The following is a 25,969-nucleotide window of genomic DNA, read 5'->3' as shown; positions in this document are numbered from 1 at the left end:
CTCCAAATGATTTTGCCACATCTGTATGATATGAGGGTGTAACATTTTTAAGGCTCATTCAGAGTGAATTTACTCCAAAATTGACTGCCTGGATTGATCCCTGCCATGCCCCCAATACTGCCCACTTTGTGTCACTCTATAATGGAATCACATTATGTGGGAAACAAAAGAATGAATTACCCTGACTGCAAAACTTTGTTATCAATGTGCTTTCTAAGTTACTCATGTTAACAATTATAAATAAAAGTGTAAATCTATAGAGCAGGGAAGGTGTATTCAGGAGTTCAGAATTGTTGACCGACAAGTGCAGCTCACTATGAAGTGAGGTCAAATTCCTTCTTTACTGGTAGTTACAAATGTATGTAATTTAAAGATAAGGAAGGCCATCATCAATTCTAAACTCCACAAACCACTTGACCAACTATATAGATTTGCAATTTAGTTGGCCACATCTTTTAATTAATTCGTTCATTTTTTATAAACCAGCCCATTCCATTTCAGGTTTACAGGAGCAGAAGGGCTTAAAGAAAGCTATTGAGCTAAATGGCATGGTGGCTCAACGGTTACTGCTGCTGTCTCACAGGTACAGAGTCCTGGATTTACATATTGACTCACTTGGTCACTGTACTGGTCTGAAAATTTGACCTCTCTCTACATTGATTTTTTTTCTGGATACCCCAGTATTCCTCATACATCCCAATGACATCTTTAAAATATAATTTGGCCTGTGATGGACTGTTCCTCCCTGTTATGATTTGGCTACAAATGTAAATTTGTGTTGCTTTTCTATTGTATTTTTATAAATCTTTTTAGGTATGGAATGTGAGGATTTTCATCTTTTTTTCAAATAAAATTTATTTATTTAATTTAGTTCTTTTTTGAATTGTTTTCATAGGTATTTTGTTTATAGTGGTCAATGCCATTTTGTGGAGTGTTTGTTGCCACATTGACCCAAAGTGCGCAGTCAGTGATATCATACCCTGTACGTTCTGTAAGAAAATAAAGGGAACATCAAGGGATAATATAGTTATTGTGCATGAAACATTTGAATGCAGTGCACATTAAAAAGAAATGTATATCATTTGCCTTTGAACTATCCTGAAGAAACTGCTGAAAGAGTCAAGTAAAGAAGCAGAGTGTTCTAAGTGCTAGCTTAAGAATTTGGCCAATGTGATGTAACAAGTAAGACTTTCCAGTTGTCACATACACACCTTCCATAAAAGGGTTAACGCTGAACTTAAGAGATATTGGAGCACAAGAACGTAGTAGAATTAGACTTTTATTTGGGCACGTTTAACTGGGTGTGTAAAGCCAATGAACCAATCAGAAGTTAATGTCAGATAGTGCAAGCCAGCGAACCAATCAGAGTAAGTCAGGTGACATGTAAGCAGTAATTCAGCAGTGTTATGCAAATTCAGTTGTGTATAACTTGAGTCTCTGTCTTTGCTCTGTGACCATTTTGCTGACACCTGCTGCTCAGGGCACCGTCCCCTTAGTAGATTGCTGCACAGGGTGCTCCCTCCTCATGAAGAGAAAGTAAAGACGCATGAACAAGTTTCCTCCTGCCTGGTTCCTGTCTCAAAGAAGTTGTAGTTGAGAACAAATTTCTTTCTTTAATATGTTTCAATTTAATTTCTTCTGCAGTCTTAATGTGCACTTCCTGTTCATCTGAGTTTAGAAAGAAAATACAAAAAGTCAACATGTATTTATTTAGTTAGTTTTCCTGGTAAAAAAAATACCGCAGTTATTCAACTATGATCTTTGGTTTTGATTTTGTGACTTGGCGATAGTGATTATCTGACTTCCTGGTTATGAATCTTTGCCTGTTCTTTGACTCGCATCTCTTCTTCTGATCTCTTATTTAGAAAAGGCTTCTGTCAACCATATCTCTGGTAGAATATTCCCTTTCACGTGATGCAGGCCCCGTAATGTGATGAAGTAGTTTTCATAATAGAGATGTAGATGCAAAGCCATTCATCTCTTTCTCTGCTGCTTGACCTTTGCTCTGTAATAGAATTTCTTTCATAATTGATTTTTTCTGCATTCTCTTTTTCAGTGATGTGCACACAATTTAAGATGGCAATTTTATATTAACAAATGAGGTTTACTTCATACCCCACAGGGACTTTTGCACACAGCACCCTTGTCTCTCTATTTCTGTAAATGCAGTGAAAACAGATTAAGTGGTTGGTCTAAGGAAATATCCTGCATTGTTCCATTTCTAAAGAAGACAGGCAGCTATTCACCTAATGACTACAGACCATTTATGTCTCACGTCATGAAGACCTTTGAGAGGTTCATCCTGGACTATATTAGTCCTTTTGTGCGAGACCACCTTGACCCACTGCAGTTTGCCTAACACATAAAATTTGGAGTGGAGGATGCAATAATTTATCTGCTCCACAAGGCTTACTCCCACCTGGACAAAGCTGGCAGCACTGTGAGGATAATATTTTTTGACTTCTCTTGTGCCTTTAATACTATCTAGCCATCTCTGTTAAGGGGTAAACACAGAGATGTGAAGGTGGATGTCCCTGTGGTGTCCTGGATAATTGACTATATGTCAGGTAGACCACAATTTGTGAGATTCAAGAACTGTGTCTCTGGAGCACCACATGGAACAGCTCTGCCTCCTTTGCTCTTCACCCTGCACATCTTCAACAACAAATGTAACACCAAGTTTGTATTGCTCTGTAATCACCACATACCTCACAGAGGTCTGTCAAATCGGGCATCTAGTAGTCAAACTGAGGGTAAACCAGGGTGAGGGAGTGAAACATACAGTAAAGAGGTTGCTAAAAATAGGTAGTTCTTTAATAAAAAAAGGTGACACTGAAGGTATTCCATAATATCAAAAGTTGAAGAAAGTGAAAAATTGAACAAGCAAGGCCATCCTTCCCAATTCACAGTCCCCAGGTGCATGAATGAAAATTTAAAAAAATTCAAAAAATAATCCCAGTGTTGTTCCCTTCTCTCTTTTCCAGGTTTGTTCAAGGGAACTAAGTACTTCAAAAAAGAAAAATTAACACATTAATCTGAAGTCCAAGCTCACAGCATTATCCCCACATCTTAGTGCTTTAGGGGGCAATCTAAGAGTAATGTACACCTCCTCCTATCCTTATTTGGGCAGCTCAAAAGTAGTGCGGTGCACACTCCATTAATGATGGACTTGATGTGGACAAATGAAGATGAACACTAACATCCATCTTCTTGTTTTATACTTCTCTAATCCTATCCTCCAATTCCGATGGAGCACTTTACTGAGCCCCCTTTAATTACCTTGCACACCTTCACACAGGTTGCCATAATCTGGAAGGAGCTCACACTCTCTGGGAAGTGATGTCTCTACTCTTTCTACGGCCCTTTAATTCACACTGGGAACAGCTTTCCTAACTTTTATTGTTTTCCTCATAGCTTGGTACCTTGCACTAGGATGCTTCCTCCTGTCTGGTCTCAGGCAAATTGGATAATGCACCACAGCTCCTGTCGTTCTGCCTCAGATGCACGCACACCAGTGCAGTTGCCCTGTCATTTCCTCCACTGTAGCTTTCATCAGCACCGCTTTCAAATGCTCATGGTAAGCATTCCTCGTAACAAGACCATTAAAATAGTGAAGAACTGTGCCTCTCGGTGTGAGGAGAATTGTCTGCAACTCAGCATGAGCAAAACCAAGGAACTGGGGATTGACCTTCACCACACCAGACAGCCACTATGCACTGTCACTATTTGGGGAGTGCACTCCTACAAGTATTTGGGGGTCCACATCAATAGCAATCTGGACTGGCCCCTTAACACAGATACAAAAGAAAGGGCAGAGCAGTCACTTATATCATAGGAGACTATGCTCCTTTAATGTGGGTAATGACTTCCTTTACATGTTTTACAACTCTGTGATGGCCAGTGCAATTTGTTTTATGCTGTGGTGTATTGGGCCGGTAACATCACTTCAAGAGAGACCTGCCAAATCAACAAACTAAGTTCAGTTATTGGATGTACTCTCAGCCCACTGAAAGTTAGTAGTGGAGGACAGAATGAAGGTAAAAGTGATGGCTATTATGAATACTGCAGCATGTGTTCTGTCTGACACTAACGTCAAGAAAGAATTGTTAAACAGAAGCACATGAAGAAACATTACTGGGGTTTTTATACCAGTGGCAATAAGCCTGCATAATGTCTCACTGTGGCCTTTACTGCTCTTTTAATCCTTAGCTAAGTTAGAATTGTTTTCTTTATTAATAATTCTGGTGTGGGTTGTTTTGGTCTGTTTTTATTTGGGACAAATTATCTATCTATCTATCTATCTATCTATCTATCTATCTATCTATCTATCTATCTATCTATCTATCTATCTATCTATCTATCTATCTATCTATCTATCTATCTATCTATCTATCTATCTATCTATCTATCTATCTATCTATCTATAATAAGAGGGAACAACACTCCTACCTCACCTCATTTTCAACATTTTGCAAAGCAAAAGTATAGTTTAATTTTTGACCAAAATTATTTTCCTTGACTTGTAGTTGGTGTCGATAATAAGAAAATCAAATGATGGATATTCTCACATATTTTACAGGTACTTATTTTGCATTATTGAAGTATATTCCCTAAACACTTGACAGAAGCGATATTGTGTAGTGGCCCTGAACAACTTATATATATATATATATATATATATATATATATATATATATATATATATATATATATATATATATACACACACTGAATAACTATATATATGAAATTAAAACCTGGATGGAGCAGAACTCTTTAAAATTAAATTGCAATAAAACTGAACTCCTGCAAATTGGGACTAAAATGCAACTTAATAAAATGAGCTCCTTCCCAGTCCATCTTGGCAGTGATCTCATCAGACCTGCCTCTACTGTAAAAAATCTTGGTGTCATTTTTGATTCCTCCCTCACTTATTCCGCCCACATAAATCACATTAAGAAACTTTCTTACTTTCACCTCCGTAACATATCCCGTGTTCGCTCCTTCCTCTCCTTCTCTAATGCTGAGAAACTTGTCCAGCTTTTATCACATCCCGCATCAATTATTGTAATTCCCTACTGGCAGGTGCCCCTTCTAATCTTATATCACAGCTCCAGCTTATTCAAAACTCAGCTGCAAGAGTCCTTACTCGAACCAGCAGCAGCGAGCACATCACACCCATCCTGCTCCGCCTTCACTGGCTCCCTGTGTCCTACAGAATCAAATATAAAATCCTACTAATAACCTACAAAGCTTTAAATAACCTCGCACCAAACTACATCAGTGACCTTCTCCATCACTATGTGCCTGCCCGCCCAATAAGGTCCTCTGATTCTGGTAATCTTGTTGTGCCCGTCACTAATCTACACTCCATGGGTGACAGGGCCTTCAGCTGTATAGCGCCCAGACTCTGGAATGACCTACCAAAATTAATCAGGTCAGCTGACTCCATGAATTCTTTTAAAAAACAACTCAAAACTCATCTGTTCAGGAAGGCTTTTAGCTCTACTTGACTTTATTACCTTTCTCTCAGTTTACTTCTCTGTCAAGATGCTCATGTAACCTGTGTGTGTGTGTGTGCGAGACCATCAATTATGTTGTCTGGTTTTTTTTTTTCAGAATTTGCTGTCTTAATCTTCTTTGTTTATTTATCTGGTTTGTTTTTTTAAGTGCCTTGAGCATGGGAAAGGCGCTATATAAATAAAATGTATTATTATTATTATTATCATCTCCACACAGAGGAGCAGCTTCAGCGACAGACTGCTGTCACTTTCCTGCTCCACTGACAGACTGAGGAGATTGTTCCTCCCCCACACTATGCGACTCTTCAATTCCACCCGGGGGAGTAAACGTTAACATTATCAAAGTTATTGTCTGTTTTTACCTGCATTTTTATCACTCTTTAATTTAATATTGTTTTTTATCAGTATGCTGCTGCTGGAGTATGTGAATTTCCCCTTGGGGATTAATAAAGTATCTATCTATCTATCTATCTATCTATCTATCTATCTATCTATCTATCTATCTATCTATCTATCTATCTATCTATCTATCTATCTATCTATCTATCTATCTATCTATCTATCTATCTATCTATCTATCTATCTATCTATCTATCTAACAGACTTTAAGAGTGTGATGGACGCTCCTTCTACATTTAATGAACAGTCATGGGCTGCACAATAACTCCCCCGGGTCGCTAGATGGCAGCCCCCCTGGGTGGCAGTGGTGCCTCAGATTCCTGCAGGGCTCCATGGGAGATGGAGTTCTCCACAGCCCTGTTGGGACCCGGGGTGGCCACCAGGGGTGCTGCAAGGGTTCCTGAGCCCGTCTGGATGGTTCTTCAACCACACCTGCAAGTGCAACCGGAAACAGATGATCAAGAACCGGGAGGAGTGGTGGTGAAGAGAGCAGTGTGCCTTTTGTTTTGGTTTGTGCTTTTGGGACTGTGCTGTGGCTGAGGGGCACGGAGAAGATGTGTCCCCCAGCTGAAGAAAAATAAATATTTGTTTTATTTTTACGTGTGCCTCCCTGTCTCTTTGTGCCGGGTCGGGCGCTTATATATTGCCTTTTCACAAGAGTCAGTCTATTATTTTTATTAAATTGTGCATTCTTTACAATAAGGAACTGAAGCAAATGAAAAACAAAAATCTACATGTTTGGTATAGCACTACTTTTTCCCCAAACCTGTTGGCTAACACAAAATCAATGTCTCCAGCCTTAAAAATGTATGACTGCCCTACTTCAGCTTGTGCTGTGTCAGCAAGAGGATATTTCCACTCAGTGGGAAAATTGAATCGATTGAATAAATACATTTAAATGCCTTTTGCTTAAGAATGCATTAGTTGTATTTTTCTGCTCAAGAAGCAACAGTCGGGTGACTCGTTCATTGACATGCATCTCACACAGTGGCACTTTAAAAAGTTAACCTCAGCACAGTTTCCAGATGTTAATAGTGTTCACCATATAGGCGTGTCACTTATCTAGACACGATTAGTACAAAAGCAGTGAGTCTGCTTTTGTCCCACTGATGCACCATATGGCATCACAAATATGGCACCATTTAGACTCAGTAAGCAAGATGCCTCCTTTGCCATTCCTTTTCAGGAGGAAAAACAATAAGGAGATTAATAGTGGTATTACAGTTTGTTTGATGGTCAAAAGCAAAACCTCTAATCCAATGCAGATGTCAAGCATATGTTTCATTATCCTTCAGTTTCTTGCCATAATGAAGAGAATCTTAACTGAAGATCATTTAGCAAGCACCACACAAACTGTTTGATTAGTCATTGTGGAATGAAAGCAGACAAATGGATTTATAAGACCGTAAAAAATCCTGATTCCAGACGGCAGCATTGCCAAATGTCAACGGGAGACATTAAAACTGTGAAATATCATTCATAGATACGAGTATTATTAACCAAGCAGAAGCAAACAGTAAAAAAAAAAAGTTGTTATCTGTGTTACACAAGGTTTTCCATTTTTATTAATATTGTTTGATCTTCAACGCAGTGGTTTAGAAATGCAGAAAGGTGGTCTGCCTTGATCTGTTTCTTTAGGGTAATTGCAGCCGACACATCTCTGCTGATTAATTGAAGACAGTCTGACCAGTTCTTTGCTTGGAAATGTCAGGGCACAATGTCTAATTTGCAAGTTACAATTATTTGCCACTGTTGCACTTTGTTTTTAACAGCCTTATTTATCATAATTGGATCTTGAATGACTGCTGTCATTGCTGTATTGAGATAAGCAGCTCTTTCTGTTTAGATTTTTTTTTATCAATCCTACTTGGTAAACCAAATTGAAGCTTTCTGATCGGGCAAATGTTACAAGCCCAATGGTACTGGTGAGGCGAGGTCCTATCCTGACTCATACTAGAACAGTTGAGATGAGGTCAAGTTGAATTTCCTACAGTAAATCCTCAAAGACTGTGGCGGAGCTGGAAACTAAAGCAAAGTACCTGGCGCTATAAGACAAGCATGCAGACCTCTGTGTCATCTGCAATTCAAATCTCATTGTACGGATACAGTGCCAATAATACAGTAAGTTTCCATCTCCTTGGAAGTTTTCCCATTTTATTGTTGTGCAATGTTGAATCACTATGGATTTAATTTGACTTTTTTAACACTGATCAAGTGAAAACAAACCTCTGCAATGTAGTATTAATTAATTGCAAACATAAAACACAAAATAACTTACGGCATAAATATTCACCACCTTCAAGTCAGTTTTTAGTAGATGCACATTTGTCAGCCATGACAGCATTGAGTCAGTGTGCACAGGTTTGTAACAGTTTTGTACATCTAGACACTGTAGTTTTTCCACATTCGTCTTTGCATGGAGATTATGAGTGAAAAGTCCTTTTGAAATCCACCCTCAAATTATCAGTTGGATTGAGATCAGGACTTTGACTCAGCCACTCCAGGACACTCACATTTTAGTTTGCGAAGACATTCCTGTGTAGCTCTGGCCGGTGGTCTTACTGGAAATCTTCACCCAAGGTACAGATTTCCTGCAGATTGCATCAAGTATTCATGTAGGATTTTCCCATATTTTGCTGCATTCACGCTACTTTCACATGCCTTCTAGAGCCTGTTGCAGAAAAGCATCCCTATAACATGATGCTGCCTTCACCATGCCTAATGATGTCAATTATTAGAACATTAGAACAGTCTAGATGAGAACAGGCCATTCATCCCAACAAAGCTTGCCAGTGCTAGCCATTTAATTCTTCTAAAAACATCAAGTTGAGTTTTGAAAGGCCCTAAAGTCCTACTGTCTACCACACTTCTTGGTAGCTTATTCCACGTGTCTGTGATTCTCTGTAAAGAAAAACTTCCTAATGTTTGTGTGAAATTCATCCTTAACAAGTTTACAGCTGTGTCCTTGTGTTTTTGATGAACTCATTTTAAAATAAAAGTCTCAATCCACTGGTCTAATTTCCTTCATAATATTAAATACTTCAGTCATGTCACCTCTTAATCTTGTTTTGCTTAAACTGAAAAGGCTCAACTCTTTGAATCTTTCCACATAACTCATCTCCTGTAGCCCTGGAATCAGCCTAGTTGCTCTTCTCTGGAACTTTTTCTAGTGCTGCTATGTCCTTTTGGTAGCCTGGAGACCAAAACTGCACACAGTACTCCAGATGAGGCCTCACCAGCGCATTATAAAGGTTGAGCATATCCTCCTTGGACTTGTACTCCACACATCATGTTATATAACCTAACAATCTGTTTGCCTTCTTAATGACTTCTGAACACTGTTGGGAAGTTCAATCGTGTGTTTTGTGATAATGTGCAGTGTTTAGTTTATGCCAAACATAGCTTTTAGTCTGATGATCTAATCAGACCACAGAACCTTCTTTAAGTTGACTGTAGATTCTCACATGTGCCTTCTGATAAACTCTGGCCAAGATGACCTGTGCATTTTTTTAACCTATGGCTTTCTCTTTGCTACTCTCCCATAAACTAAAACAGTTCTTGTATGCAGTCTCTCCAATCTCAGTCCACTGAAGCTTGTAATTCCTTCAGAGTTCTCATTTATCTCATGTTGGCCTCCCTCACTAGTCTTCTTCTTGGATGATCACTCAGTTTTTGTGGATGACAGCTGTCCCAGAGTCTCTTAATTTCTTAATGATTTCTTTAACTGGACTCTAAAGTATATCTCTCTATTATAAAAAGAAAAATCCTGTGGGAGGGAATGACTAGGAGACGATACGTGATCTTCACGTTAAGATCACGGAAGACAAATAAAGACCCACGAGACAAAAGAGAATGGCCACGGAGCGTCTTGCGGGGACATAGAACATGAGATTCTTGCAAGACACACCCTACTTACAAGCAATATCAGAGCACAGCCAGCAAAAAAATCAGTAGTGTAAAAGGCATGCAGCATACACAGATCCAGGGGTCTCAGTGTATATACAGCGTATAAAGGACAATACGTTATAAATGAAACGTCGACAACTAAAAGATTGCATTAGCGCAAACAAAAGGAAATTAATCATCAGGACCAGGTGTAATTGAAAAAATAGCAGGACAAAGTGAGGTCAGAAATAAAAGGCAAAGAGCAGAAAACAAAGTCTTTTTGCCTTTGCATCATTCTATGCACAAAACATAGATTTACACAGTAATGGACCATATGCTATGAGAATCGGTGGTCCCGCAACAGTTAAAGCAAAGTTCAATTTCAAAGGAAACACAATTCAGTCAGGTGTATATTTATGATCACGGAGAAGCGATCACAATGCAAGCAGAAGAGACATGAAGTGGCAAAAAGGACAGCGGCTGTACAGGCTTTAAAATGATCACAACGCGAGCAGCGTTATACGTCCTGCAAGAAACAGATTTAACCATGCCCGGGGCCAGGAATAAAGGACAATTATTGTTTTAACAACGTCACACGAGACAAGGCAGTAAGCCATCATTTAAAACAAGCCCACAGACATCTAACCAAGCAATTGTTGGATTGCTTTTGGCAGACACGCATCATGTGCTCACAGCTCTTAAAACAACGACATGCAACAAGCAGAACAGGCAGCTAGTCAGCAGCAGAAAGACAGCAAATGATCCGATGGCATATCCTTAGCGTGCATTCAGTCACCCACCCCCCTTCACAACGCGAGCAGCGTTATACGTCTGGCAAGAAAGAGATGTAACCATGCACGGGGCCAGAAATAAAAGACAAGTATTGTTTTTACAAAAGTTTTTAAAGTAAAAGTGAAAATAATGCATATGTGACAATTCCCATGAAAATAAAAATCTCTTTAAAATGTATATCCGGTAAAACAAATACGGGGGGGTGGGCGAGCAAAGTGAGCAGGGGGCAGAGCCCCCTAGTTATTAGATATTTTCTTGTCTCCATCCCCTGACAAGTACTTTTCAATCACCTTTTCGCTAAGTTTCTAGGAGTGTTGTTTTTGTCTTCACTGCGTAGGTTAGGTCACCATACTTATTAACCACAAGTTAGACCTTCCAGATAAAGAGGGAGTTTATACTACAGTCAGTTAAAACCCCAGACAGGTGATCTCCATTGAACTAATTCTGTGACTTTTAAAACCAATTGGCTTCACCAGGGATGATTTAGATGTGTCACATTAAACAAGTGAATACTTATGTGATCAATTATTTTTAATTTTATATTTGTAGAGAAAAGCCAAGCAAAATGACACCTTTTATTGGCTAACTAAAAAGATTTCAATATGCAAGCTTTCGAGGTAACTCAGGCCCCTTCTTCAGGCAAGATGTAATCAAGAAGAAGAGGCCTGAGTTGCCTCGAAAGCTTGCATATTGTAATCTTTTTAGTTAGCCAATAAAAGGTGTCATTTTGCTTGGCTTTTCTCTACATTCATAATGGCTAACACGGTACAACACCCTAGTACTACAGATAATTTTATATTTGTAATTAATTTAGATTACTTTGCAAAGATCTGTTTACACTTTGACATTAAAAGGTATTTTTGTGTTAATTGCTGCCAAAAAAGCCAAAATAATCCATTCTGAATGTTGTATGAGAATAAAATGTGAAAAACTCCAAGGGGATGAACACTGCACAGTTTCATTTTGAAGGTTCAAGTACAAATGCAAGATGAAATGTATTGTTATGTATGCACAGTCCAATGGAATATCTTACTTGCCTGTTTCCCACAGGCTAATGACAGTAGTACAATACTAACATTGAATATCATATCATATATTAAATGTGTCAGATGGCAGATATTGAACAAGAAAAACTAATGTAGTGGTCAGCATGAGTCGCTCTTGAATAGCCTTACAACCTGTGGTTAAACCTGCCACATTCCTGCTTCATGGTTGCTGCATTATATGCATTGTACTTGTGGGTGGGCGCTCATTGGTCATCAGCTCTCACATTCACACAAGCCCACCCTGTGACTTAAGACAAAATCAGACCTGTCTGACTTTGTCGAGGCGAGTGAAGTTATTGAGGTTGTCAGACTACTCGACTGCCTAAGTTTATGTAAATGATATCTACGTGTGAAATTTGCTGAAAAGGCTGTGTAAAGTAACATGACCTTCTATCTATCCATCCATTATCCAACCCGCTATACCCTAACACAGGGTCACGGGGGTCTGCTGGAGCCAATCCCAGCCAACACAGGGCACAAGGCGTGAACACATCCTGGGCAGGGCACCAGCCCACCGCAAGGGACACACACACACACAAACCAAGCACACACCAGGGACAATTTAGGATCGCCAGTGCACCTAACCTGTATGTCTTTGGAATGTGGGAGGAAACCCACGCAGATACAGGTAGAACATGCAAATCCAGGTCTCCTTACTGCGAGGCAGCAGCGCTACCACTGCGCCACCGTGCCACACTAACATGATCTTTAGGAAGAAAAAGCAACAACACCGTGTTGTCTTCATTAGAAAAGCATGCTTTTAATTTTAGGCTTTGAGTCTATTATTTCTTTTGAGTTTCGTCTTAGAAACAATACATTTTATATGCTTTTGGTTAATTTGTTTTAAATTATAATATCATGTTTACTTCATATTACTTTTGACAATTTTATTCATTCCATTGAAGGAGCAAAAATTATATCATACTTTTTTTGCGTACCATTTTGCAACATGGGTAAGTTTAACAAAAATGTATTTTATACTCACTTGTAACATGGCTGGTAAAGCTGCTCATTAATCTTTAGGATTTATATTTTTCTAAAAGTTTACTCCTGATCAGACACTTTTTAATCCATTTAAAGTCTGTTTAGAACTGTATTTCTCATCTTATAAAACAGAAAGAATAAACGAACTCTGACCCAAACAATGGTCAGGCTAACATTTGAACCCAGTCTCCTGGAACTACAAGGCAGCAACATTAGCTACTGGGTTACGTCACATTCAGTGAAGCTGCAAAAAATTCCTAAAGTAGCAACTTCCACAAAGACAATACCATGATGCTTTCTCTGTTGCTTTTCATTACTATGCTATAAAAAAAAATTAGCAAACTCCAGACATTGATAAAATGTGTCTACTGATAGCTGAACTCTGACACAGGTAAGGCAGCTACTGCACTCGTGAATCTTGAACCTGAAACACTTCGGATGTGCAGCCTGTTTGGATGTAAAAGCTCTCATTTTTCATTCTGACAGCTTAAAAGTTTTTCATTAATAGGTCCAAACTGGAAAACCATAATGGCACTGAATGACAGTGGCTCTTCTCAAAATCCATGGTATATGCTAGCCAAGCATTCAAAATTTGCATTATAACAAAAAAAAAAGATGCCAAAGCAGATCTTAATGGACCTCTTGCTTGAAATATTATTGCTCATTAACTTTCAGATGTTGAGATGCTCTGTTCAGTTTGGGCTTACGTGAAGCGTCTCACATTTTCTGGCTTCAATGCTAAAGTTCAGAATGACAGCAACACAAACAAGGAACACATGCTTCTTAAAGTTTAAGTGTATATACGCATGGGTTTTTATTTTTTATACTTTGTTTTAAAAGCCTGTGAAAAGCATAACACAATTATGGCTATTAAAACTGTAACAGAGTTTTACTTGGCATTTAATAATTGAGCAGCTTGTTTATATGATAATGGAGGAATGTTTCAGTAATGGTCAGTTGATTATCTTATTTGAGATAAGATTCATTACTCTTACAGAAGGAAATAGATGGTTCTGGATGGTACTGCACCTAGACAGTTTATTCTGATTACCAGTAAAACTATGAGTTCCTTCTGTACAGGCATCTGCCCAATCTGCATTACTGAACTGGTTGGGGAATCAACCCAAAATGTACCACCATTTCTGTTTCCCAGCCCTCCAAATTCCTATTTCCACTCCATTTAATGGTTCAGGCCCATTAAGCAGCACACTAACTGAGGTTGTCTGATATTCTTGCTGAAGAGATTTCACCTTAGCAGCTTTCACAACTGAGCTACGCGCCAGCAATACAGTTCAAAAGTCTAAAAATGGACATGATTTCACAGTGTACAGTATATCACTAGCGATGAGAGAAAGAGGAAAGTTTCAATTTTTCAATAGTTTCTCAAAACTGACGCTAAAATGTGTTTTGTAGGTGATTTTGCAATTGTAAAAAAAAATGAAACTCACTAAAGAGCTTTAACGTTTTTTAAGGTGGAAAACAAAGACTACTGCTCAATAAATCCTTGTGCACACTTCTGTGTTTACCTTACATGCGAAATGCATGTATTCCTTACTACACCAGGAAAATCAGTTTAATTTAAATATCTCATTCACATCACCATGGAGGAGTGGAGTACATGTTTTAATGCTGCACGGTTGTGATTTGGAGTTAGGAATATGTTGAAAAGGAGAGGAAGTGTCCAAAAAATAAATAAATAAATAAAATAAACAGGCTATGGCCCTCCCCAGCCATCCAAGAACAGGCTTCATTAAGGACATATTGCCAAGTCCACAGATAGGCTTCAGGCCTGCCCAGACCCCAGAAATGGGGAACAGGCTTTTAAATTTCAAAATATATGGAAATGTCCCAAAATATATTAAAAAATGCCCCACAAAAGATGGGATAACCGTAAATCTCTGGTTTGTAAAGAACAAGTCAACAAAGAATCATTATTGTTTTATTAATAAAAAAGAGAAAAACAACAAAATACTAAAAAAAGAGGCATAACGGATTTGCCTAAAGGGTTATCCACAGAAACCAAGTCCTAATACAAATCTAGAAATCAATAACCAAACACAGAAGCAAAATTCAGAACATCGGCCAAGCAAAAAAAAAAAAAAAAGTCAATATTCACAACTCGACTTTCAAAACTCCTCCAGAGGGAATACAGTGAATCCTAAGGGGATCACCCACAATGTTCAAGGAACATAGCAGAACATAGTTATATACAAACTGAAAGTAGATAATAAAAGAAAAAAACAGAATGAAATGAACAGAAAATACAGAATTAGACAAATAATAAACAGCCAGAACAATATTAACAAAAATGATTGAAACCAACAAACAATATTGAAAAATTAACAAAAAAGACAGAAGACACCTAAACATAAGCCAGGGAAAGAACCCTGGCTAAAACATAATGCTGCATATTCACCAAATGAAAACACACTAAAACCCACCATTGTGCGTGTTAAACTGTCTCCTCCTCCTAGTTGAGAATATGTGAACTTCCAGTGATTTATTTTTTTCACTGGCAACCTTTATTTAAATACTAAATGACAGATAGATATGCCGATAGTAAAAATTTCGCTGGAAGCAAAACACAATTGACGTTGTAGGTTCTCTGTGAATTCAATTTTGCGCAAATCACTTTGCTCATCACTTTTTATTTATCACCTATGTTCTGGGTCTCCATCGCATTCCACATGTTCCATCATGATTATGACTTATGATTCTGTGCATAGTTCACAGGTGGACCTCACCTAGATTGCTTTTAACTGTGTTACAGAAATTCTCTCCATAGCAAGCTTATTTATAAAACTTTGAGTGTATTTGAGCATGAAAATATGTGCACGCCAAAAAACAGGAAAATGCGTATACCAAAATAAAATTTGATTTATCAAAGCTGGCATACACACATTTCCACAAAATTTATCTCTCTATTATATAAAAAAAATCCTGCGACGAGACAAAACTTTTTTGAAGAGATTTATTCAAGTCCTGCAAGACTTGGGCCATAAGATTTTTTCAAGTCATGCCCTCCTCCTTACCATATTCAACCATGCCCACGGTCCTCTCACCTCTCATTCGTGTGAATGCTTTTGTCAGACACAGTTCCTGCTCTCTCAGCTCTTATAAATTTTAAAGTTTTCATCACTTTACGTTCCCAATTAAAAAAGAAGTATTATGTCCAAATCTTATTGAAGAATTTCATCACGAAGGGTTATCAACAGAAAAAACGAGCAAACGGGCAATCCTCGCACCGAGAAACGATAAAGTCAAACGAATTAACAGCAAAAATGTTGATCAGTTACACGGCAAAAAGGTTAAATGTGTATCAATAAACTATTCTAAAACAGTTGGTGATGAAAACATCAACTTACAATATCCCGAAGAATTTCTACAACCGTTAACAATGCCCGATCTTCCAACAAACGAATTACTGTAGAAAGAAGGATGTATCCAAGAAAGGTAATGTAGTAAATCTTCTGCGGATAACATTACACGACAAAGGAGATCTTGATATGCCATTCGTATTAAAACATTAACAGTTTCCCGTTAAAATAGCTTTTGCAAAGACAATTAACAAATCTCAGAGCCAAACATTCCAAAAAGTAGTTTTATTGAATAGAGAGAAAGAAATGAAATTCAATCACGGGCAGTTATACGTTGTCATGATGAAAGTCCAAACACAGAATCAAAATTCAATGCGATATTGACAAAAATGTAATTCAAAAAATAGTTTTTACTGAAGTTTTACAGTAAAACTGTACGTTTAAAAAGTATTTGCGTGTTAATTTCAAAGACAAGCAGAACAAAATTGTATTACTCAACGAATAACTCTAAAGTAACATGAAACATGTTAAATAAGTGGATAGGACTGGCGAGCTTTGTTGGGCTGAATGGTCTGTTCTCGTCTAGAGTGTCCTAATGTTCTAACATAATTTACTTTCAAATTATTACATTTTACTATTTGTTAATATGGTTAATTACTCGCTGTAATGTAAAATAGTTAGTTCTATTATGCATATGTAACAATTCCCATGAAAATAACAATCTATTTAAATTATACATCCACATCCTCATACGCGAGCGGCGGAACTGCAAAGAGGCTAATGCACAGCACAGGCCTGGGGGTTGGCAAGCGAAGCGAGCAGGGGGCAAACCCCCTTGTCTTCAGTAAATCAAAGTCATCTTGTAAATGTGTATATATAAATACACCTTGAATCTCACCTGACTGCCACTCTGAAACAGTCATATACTGTATGGAGCATGTTAATCAACCTCATACATATGGAGTCACCATGCTGCTGCACTTCATTGGCAGGTAGAGCAACCTCCCACCTGATGCATCAAGACACAAAGGAATATCTGACTGTGCTCCGCAACTGAGTGCACAAGATCATGCATGGCAATGTAGCACCCTCAGCTCACACCGCCAAGTGTACCCTCTGTGTACCCACTGTACCCTCAGCTCACACAACCAAAAGACAGAAAGCTTTGCCTCAGCTATCTTCACTAGCCCTGAGAATACCTGCTTTTCAATGAGTGCTGGACTTGCTCTTCAAACATAATGACTATTTCCAGACCAGGTAGTAGTCACGGTTTAGCCCAAACAAGCGTGCATCATGTGTTGAATAATACAGCATAAAGTTATACATTTTGTCGTAGGCACTTTTGAAATCTCTGTTTATTATTCATGTTTTTATAAGTTTTACTCAGGCCAATAGACATCTGTGGAAGTTACAGAGTTTTGATCAGTGTATTTAAGTGACATTTGAACTCATCTATGCTGTGATACTCATTTTTGCAAGACTGAATTGAATTGGTGTAAAGGTCATAGGAATAGATCAGGAGATTAAATATTTTTCACAAGCGTGAAGTAATGAGGTCAAGGAACAGGCTACAGGTCAACACACTGGGAAAAGTCAAACATACCATTCATCAAAGTCAGAAAAAATGAAAGCCCTACAAAAGGCCTTAATCCTGAAATCAAAACTAAAAGCCTTTCCCTAACTATAAATTGGCAATAAAAAGGTGTCAAATAAGATTATTGTACATTTTATAAGAAACAAAATTAATTAAATAGAAATTTACAAAATAAGTATGTAATAAATTCATACGCATAAAAAAGATTCATGACACATGCCATCATGTGGTTACTTTTGAATCTGATGTGTTACTGACAAACTGTTATGACACACAGAGTGCCGCGGATTATAATGAGAATAAAATAACCAGGAGAAGACATGGAAATGAGAACTTGGGGTCAAACAGACAAGTAAGGGTCAGAGTGAATGAAAACGAATTACTAGAATCAAAGGGCAAAATGAAAAAATTACATAGAAGAGTGTCATAGCCAAAGCAGAAAATTGTAACACTAGGGCCTACATGGGATTAAAGCTTACTCTTGCTATTAAGAGCAAAATGGTTTTTTCACCCACCGAAGAATCATGTGAAGTGAGAACGCCGCCCTATTTATATTGTAATTTCTGCCACATCATCAATGGGTCAATCGTAGTCATATGACCTTCAAAAATACATTGTGTAAATGAAGAAAACTAAGACATTAATGAAAATGAACTTTTGAAGTCCAAAAGCAAAACATAAAAATAATAGCACAAATGGAATCCTCATGATTAAAACCCCCAAATATGACAAAAATGCACACTAAACAATTGTTAATACTGCTATGAGACGAAGTCTCTAAGGATTATTGTAAGAATGCAAAAAGAGAGAGAAATATAAATGCAAGCCAGAAATCGTAGTCAATGCCTGTCTTAAGCCAAATACCAACGGATCAAAAGAGAGCACAGACAACACTACAGGGAATGGAACAAAACTAAATTGCGGCTATAATTATGCTGGATGTCCGATGAGGTTAAAAGTGTGACAGTCGTGGCTATGTAAAATGGAACTCCGGATTGAAAGATGGGTCGCTCATAGTCACATAATGTGCCAATCATGTCACAAAAATAAATAAAACAAACTTCCAAGCCAAACAGTTGAAAACCTTAAAAAATAAAGAAAGAGATACATAAAAACTGTAAAAGCACCACTAAAAACTTAAGTTATAAGAAATGCTACACAAACAGATAGATAGATTGGGTTGGATTTATATTAAAGGTGATAAAATGTTTTATTGGGATTAGTTTAACCCACAACTCATTTAAAAGAAATGCAAAACAAGAAAAGACGTACTATAAATGTTAGCCTGTTAATAGTTTAGATTAATAGAATTAAATGATCTTACTGTCCCGCCATTAATTGTTCTAATTAAAAAGAGTGTCGTTAGTCAATTGTAAACTTTTCTTCATGGTCATGGTAATGCATGTCTACTGTAAATGTTTAAAATAAATAAACATTTCATCTATGCTAATAGTTTAGAATTACTTCTCAGTAGAGAGGCATGGTGGTAGGTAGTGGTACACAGGAGATGCTGGCGCTAGTGCAGACAATACTGCTGTTGTTTCACACCTCCACCATCCTGGGTCCAAATCCTGACCATGATGCTTGTCCATGTGGAGTTTGCTCCTTCCATCTGTGTCTGCCAGAGGTTTCTTGGTTTCTATGGTTCTCTGGTTTTTCTCCAGCATTCCAAATGATTTCCATTTTTGGTTATTTAGTGACTATGTGTAGGCCTGTGAATGTGTGCATGAGTGAGCCGTGGAATGGACTGTGCACTGTCCAGTACTGCTTCCTTCTTTACAGCCAGTCTTGCCAAGATGGACTTTGGCCCCTGTGACTCAGGGAATATTATGGCATATGGTATAGTGTGATATGGTATGTTTTATAACTTCTCAGCTTTTTCAAATGTATGTATTAATGGTTAATATAGGTCAAATTCCATTAGAACAAAATTTATAACAGAGATTTCACTTTAATAGAATTGCAACATAGAGTAGTCTTTCAGCCCAGATGATAAAGCTGACCACAGGACATCGAACTTGATGGCAGCAGTTTTTTTCTCCTAGCCAGCATCAATGCCAGTGAAAAGTTATTTAATGGTTGCCATTTCTTCTTTTGTGAGTCATCCATTTTTTTAGTCTGCAAAATTTTTACATAAAATGTTTGAAGAAATGAAGGTCACATTTGAAAATAAAAATTGTTGGATGCATAAATTCACAAGCACAAAATTCAAAGACACATTCAAATGCAACAAAAAAAATGAAAAGATTATGATGTGCAGGAGTTCACAGGGTAAAATCTCAATGAACTTATAAAGCATGTTGGAAACTGATCAAGTAGCATAAGCATGAGGGCAGCTCAGCAGTCAGCACTATTGCTAAAGGACGATCCAATAATTAATCTCATTAATCTGTGCCTTGAGGAACCCAGAAATAAGCAACAGAGTGTGACCATGGACCTCCAGAGTTGTGCAAATAGAGCTGAAGTTGAATTTGATTGAAAGTCATCCCACCTATAGATCTGTCCATAATGTTACCAGTCTGCAGTAATAATACCCGTCTCACGCTCCACTCTGTTCCAAGAGTACGATGACGACCGTCAAGTCAACAAAGTGACATAAATGTCCAATCCAATTGGCTGTTCAGTGGAGCTCCTAAATCATGATTTTTGTGCCAAGGCCAGTAGAAATACTTATGTTTTACTACTGTTTTCATGAAAATGATTTCATTGTAATGAATTTTTCAGATAAAATGGATTTCACTGTTTTTTAAACACTACGTCTATAGGAAATCGGCCAGGACCAAAAAAAAAACCATTACGACAGAGTTTATCCTAACAGAATTGGACCTGTAGTGGAACAATCTAACTAAAGTCATTTAGTTATAAGATCTTCACGTATTTCTTAACAATGGAACAGCATAACCATAACTTAACAAAATTAATTTATCCATTAAAACAAGTTCTATCATTTTTTTAGCAAGGTTTACTAACTTGAAAAAACTGATAAAAGAAATAATGACGACAGTTTAATTTTTACCACCAAAATGAAACTGGACTTTCACACTACCTGATAGTGAACCTGAGAATCACTTCTAGTTACAACCTTTAGTTATGCATGCTGTCAGTTTCTTTACAATCTGAAGTTAGTTGTTTCTTGTTTCTTTTCCTTTGTTTAACTTACCATTTGACTTTTGGCACTGGCCGCCCCAGAATAGTGCAGGAGAGCCTCACACTCATTTTTTCCCAGACGCTGTGGGAGCGCAGAGGGATCATGATTTCTGGGGACCGCTGATGTCTTTGCTCAAGAAATTTCTTTGTTAGAGTGGCCTTCTCCTCTGCCTGTAGAAAGACAAAAAGTGAATTTAAACAAAACAATATAGTCAAGCATACAGAGTTTTGCTGTGCAGCAATGTTATTGGTATACATGTGGGCATAAATTATTTTACAAAACAAAAATGGCTGTCATGTTACAGCCAGGATTGATGTGTATTTTCTATTTTTTGGCAATTTTTTAATTGTTATTTGTCATACTTTAATGTAATTGCTGTTATGTTTGTATTTACTATGTGTACCGTCTTTTTAAATATCTGTCCATTCCTTGTGGGTGGAGCCAACTAGGAGGCGGTGCCATACTGATGTCCCCCATCTGCCTTTATACTGAATGATGATTGGCTTTCCAGCAGTACATCATTGACATTGCACAGGGGTTTCATGAGTGTTTTTCTTTGAATTATTTTTTTATTTTTTGGATTCTTCTGCGCAGTTTATTGCATTTCTGCCTTTGTATTGTGTATTGGCCTTTATAAGTAAATCATTTTTGCCTTTTTTACTATTTTATTATACTTGTTTTTCTGCAATAAGTTCTTCCTTATAAATATTTTTGAGTTGTCTCAACACGCCAGAATTTTATATAATTTTGTTTCTCCTTTGTAAGAAATTTTGAGACTTATGCGTTTTGAACTTTTTAAGCTAGGTACCCATTTTTGAGCTTGTCTAGGCCAAAGCCTGGAGGAAGTAGTTGGGGGATGGCTGCCTAGGGGTGAGGCAGAATCAGAACAGGCCAGTGAAGGTCCTGACCTTCTATGTGGCTCACTTTGGAGGCCTTGAATCCCTTTTCCTTGTCTGTGACTCCTATTTATGATGAAAACAATAATAAAGTCACCCTTATAGGGACTGGATGGATGCTAACCATCACTGTATATTTATTTTTCACTTTAGATCAAATTAATGTCACAATTGTCCCCCTCTCTTCTTCGTTTTAGTGAAAGCTAAAAGGTACTTTCAAAAAGTTTTAGGTTGTTTCTTCACCATCCTGTAGAATTCATTGTGTGGTTTACGTGTTGAGGTTTGATTATTAATAGCTTCTGTGCTATTTTTGTGTTTTGACCCCCTGCATGTTCTTTGACAAAGACTGTACTTGTCCCTAATCTGTTCTGTCATCTAATGCTCATTTATTCTTTAAATCAAAGTTTCACATTTAATTACTCATTCTAAGCAAGATCATAACACCCTGCTCCTTTCACCTATTGTAGCTCCAGTTTTTTTAATCCTCTTATTTTTCTTCAGTACTCCATTTCACCATGGGGACCATAACAATATGGAAGTCAAAAAATGACTGCTTTTAACAAATCAAGGTTGATCTAGCAACATAATGAAGTACCCCTGTTCTGTCTGCAAAGACAGAATTTTAATACCATTGATCAATAGAAAAATGGGCTTATAGGACGCAAAGTCTGAAAGTTTTTTTCTTGCAAAAATAAATTTTACTCTTGGCATAGTGTTTTAGGTAGAAGCTTCTCTTCTTAGTTTATGTAAATACAGCTAGCATTATCAGACCTAATTTAGCAGAGAGTAAAATCTCCTTGATGTTATGTTCTAGCCAAATTCTTTTTTTAAGTCTGTTATGTTCTTTAATGATTATTTCATTTATGTTGCTGTTACTTTTTTAATTATTTGCATTATTCCTTGTTTATTATTTGTTTCTAAGCCTTTGCTATGTGCCTTGGGTTTTGTGGGTGGATCCCCAAGAGATGGGAGAAACCTCACAATCACCACGAGTGGCTGCCTTCAGCCCTGTAATGGTGGCAGATTTCCCACAGTTCCTGATGGTTCATTTAAATGTGTTCGAGAGTCAGTGAGTGTTTATTGTGTCTTTTGTGATTACTAGATTTTTGACTTTCTAGTCTGTTTTGTTTGCCATTAGATTCCTGTATTGTGACTTTGTTTGCTATCAGATTGCCTTTGTTACAGGCATCTCCCTTTGTTTTTTGTGCTCTTTGTTTTCTTTTTCTATGGAGAATTTTTATATTAATACATCTTTTTATTTATAAAGATTCAACATGGTCCTCTGTGTTACTAGCTGGGTTTTTTTTAAGGTGTTTCCCCCTCTAGTTTGCTTTTTGGAACTGTTCAGGACTTAAATACTTTGGGACTCTCAAGTACATAACACTAGATAGCTGGGTCTGCAACTTTCTACAGGTTTATAGAAATTTAACAGTGTCCAGATTCATGGAGATCATTAATGGCCCATCCAGATCATCGACAGAAATTGTCTGAAACTATCCATCCATCCATTATCCAACCCGCTATATCCTAAATACAGGATCACGGGGGTCTGCTGGAGCCAATCCCAGCCAACACAGGCCGCAAGGCAGGAAACAAACCCCGGGCAGGGCATGAACACACACACACATACACCCACACACCAAGCACACACTAGGGACAATTTAGAATCACCAATGCACCTAACCTGCATGTCTTTGGACTGTGGGAGGAAACCGGAGTACCTGGAGGAAACTGTCTGAAACTATGTCATTTCTATTTTGTTAAATAAATCTGTAGGTAGTGAGTAATTTTCATAACATTCTGATATGTAACACATTTCATAATATTGCTTAAATGTGTTGTTTATTTCTCTATATCCAGTAATTTGGATTTCAGTAGGATTGTTTCTGCAAAAGCATTACGTGTTTATTTTTTATGCAATTAAACAGTCTTTATTTTTCAGCATTTGTATAAAAATAAATTATCTACTCACTCCATCTAAATAGGTCTTAGTGTGGAGGCAATTACAATTGGATATTTACAGTTTTTTGGGCCTACCTTTGCTCGAATTGCTTGTCGGTCAGCTTTGAGCCTGATGATCTTGTTAGTTTGTATCACTTCAACTTCAACACTCTCCAGTTCATTGCCAAAAAGTTTCCTTTTCTGTCTCCCCTGGTACTTTGCAGCTTTGGAAGAATGCCTAATACTGGGAGAGAAAAAAATGACCACAGTTTTATCAATCACAATCTACGTATGTCATACATAAGTAGGACATTAAACTCTGTTGGCAATAAACCAGATGCACTACAAAGAAATTACTGAGATTTTTACTTCCAAACTTAGAGTCTCAGGACATCATCTCATTTTTCTGTGGGAATGATGTAGAACTGTTCAATTTCTAGACACTTTCCATTTACTTACAGTAATACTAGCGTTAGGATATGGTAGTGTATTGTGATATAGAGGGTCTGCGGCTTAGTGGTTGGCGATTGGTTTTAAATAAATAAATAGCTGACTTGATCTCCATGTAGTGCATGCGCACACAGCTGCACGGAGTTGGTGGAGCAGTTGAGATGGGGTGCATCTGTATGTGGTGGTGTGTTCTGTCTTGATTGCTCCATTGGCTTCCAGTGGTTTGCATTTGAGGCGCGGCACCCATGGAGGAATATAAAGGAAAGCCGGTCAAGAAAGCAAAAAGTGAAAGCAAAAGTACTGTACAAGAGAGCGGTGAAGGAAAAGAGTGAGGGAAAAAAACCCCAAAAAAACCAAGGTAGCAGCATGGCTGACATAGAGGGGTTAAGGGCCCTGTGGGAAAGCAGGAGAAATGGCGCTTCAAGCACTCCAGGAGCCTGCAGACGCTGATGGAGACAGCAGGAAGGAGTTGTTTCTAGCTCGGGGTGTGCTGACAGATGCGCCAAAGGAGGCAGTTGGCAAAGAAACCAGTGAGTTGGTCCATAGTAGTCGTCTGTATCTCGGCCTGGTGGCAAGACCTGTTAGGGTGAGCTGGGGGGAGATGGAGGAAGAGAGGCGTACTCGGCAGATAGAAGTGGAGGGAACCTGGTGACTGCAGAAGTTCAGCATGAGATTTGAATGTGCTTTTCAATTATTACTTTTTTAACCCACAAGAAACACTATATTTTTTTTGATGGAATGTTTATTTATTGACTTTCTACTTGACTACTATTTATTTTGCACAAGTGGATTATTCAGCTGTTTGGTTAACAATAGTTACAGTATATACCTTATGTTCTGCACAGTACTGTTTATCAAATTAAGAAATATGCATATTTTCAAAATATGGGTAGAAACTTTGAGACTCATAGAAAATCCATGTATACATGAGGCAAATGAGTTGGAGGGGGTCTAGATAATCAGGTTTCCTCCCTTACTTTCAGTTAAGTGGTGTGACGGTGTATATGTGCCCAAGCGTACCCTTGTATGGACTAAAACCCCATCTGAGATTGGTTCCTGACTTTTGCCCAGTGCTGCCAGTGTATGTGTCAGGGCTGATGACAATATTGGGCTCTAAAACCCAGTAATGCAACTCATGCATTCAGAAACCTGATGACTTCATTTTAATGTATTTAGAAGGGATGGATGGGTTTTTGTCTGAATGTTCCTGTAGTGGACTGATCAAAGGTTTACTTTATCTTACTCTTGTAGGTTGCCTTGGATCAAATGTAGAAATGTTTGCTACTCTACTAAGTCATAGCAACCTCCATCTACTCCTTTCATCTATATAACTGTCATACAATGCATCAAAACCTTGACCCATTCATACCACACATTAATCTGCTACATTCCAGACCACTTCAGTCTTTGGTCTGGTGCGCTGCCCCTTTGAACTGCACTCAGATGTCAAGCATTGCCACTTGTCCACATTCTAACCGCACTGTCTGCACATATGAGTCTGACACAGATGGAGAAATCAATTTTATAAATAGGAAGAGCAGATTCACCTACTGAAATGAATGCTAGCAAAATGTTGTGGAAATGTTAAACCAATAGTATACAGTATATAAAACATTATATGTAAATTAAGACAATAATAAATGCACATAAGTCAAAAATGTACCAAAATACTTCCAATACATTGCCTATAAAAAGTATTACCTCCTTGAAAGTTTTCATATTTTATTGTTATACAACACTGAATAACAGTAGATCTAATTTAGCTTTTTGGCACTGATAAACAAAAAAGACTCTTTACTGTCAAGGCACAAACAAATCTCTCCAAAGTAGTTTAAATTAATCACAGTTATAAAAAAACACAAACACACAAAAACTGATCGCATAAGCATTTGTCCACTTTAATATGACACACTCAGTCATCACTTGTACAGCCAATTGGCGTTAGAAGTCACATAATTAGTTCAGTGGAGATCACCTATCTGAGGTTTTAATTAA

At 37.7% G+C, this 25,969-nt stretch overlaps 1 protein-coding gene across 2 annotated transcripts in view; it reads right to left on the bottom strand.

The window, feature by feature from the left end:
- The window catches only part of myom3 (myomesin 3), a 293,178-nt gene that overhangs the window by 211,017 nt on the left and 56,192 nt on the right, over positions 1-25,969 (bottom strand). Inside the window, exons 4-5 of one of the 2 annotated variants that reach the window (XM_028819087.2) lie at positions 23,621-23,768; positions 20,700-20,857 (exon numbers count right to left, since the gene is read on the bottom strand). The exons of the other annotated variant lie outside the window; for it this stretch is intronic. Coding sequence (XP_028674920.1) covers positions 20,700-20,857; positions 23,621-23,768 — 306 coding nt within the window. The remainder of the gene's footprint in view (positions 1-20,699; positions 20,858-23,620; positions 23,769-25,969) is intronic. 2 annotated transcript variants of the gene reach the window in all.

This window comes from Erpetoichthys calabaricus, chromosome 14 (assembly GCF_900747795.2).
Source record: "Erpetoichthys calabaricus chromosome 14, fErpCal1.3, whole genome shotgun sequence".
Classification (NCBI taxonomy): domain Eukaryota; kingdom Metazoa; phylum Chordata; class Cladistia; order Polypteriformes; family Polypteridae; genus Erpetoichthys; species Erpetoichthys calabaricus.
The sequence above is the reverse complement of the archived record's forward strand: the minus strand, read 5'-3'. Positions and strand labels throughout refer to the sequence as shown.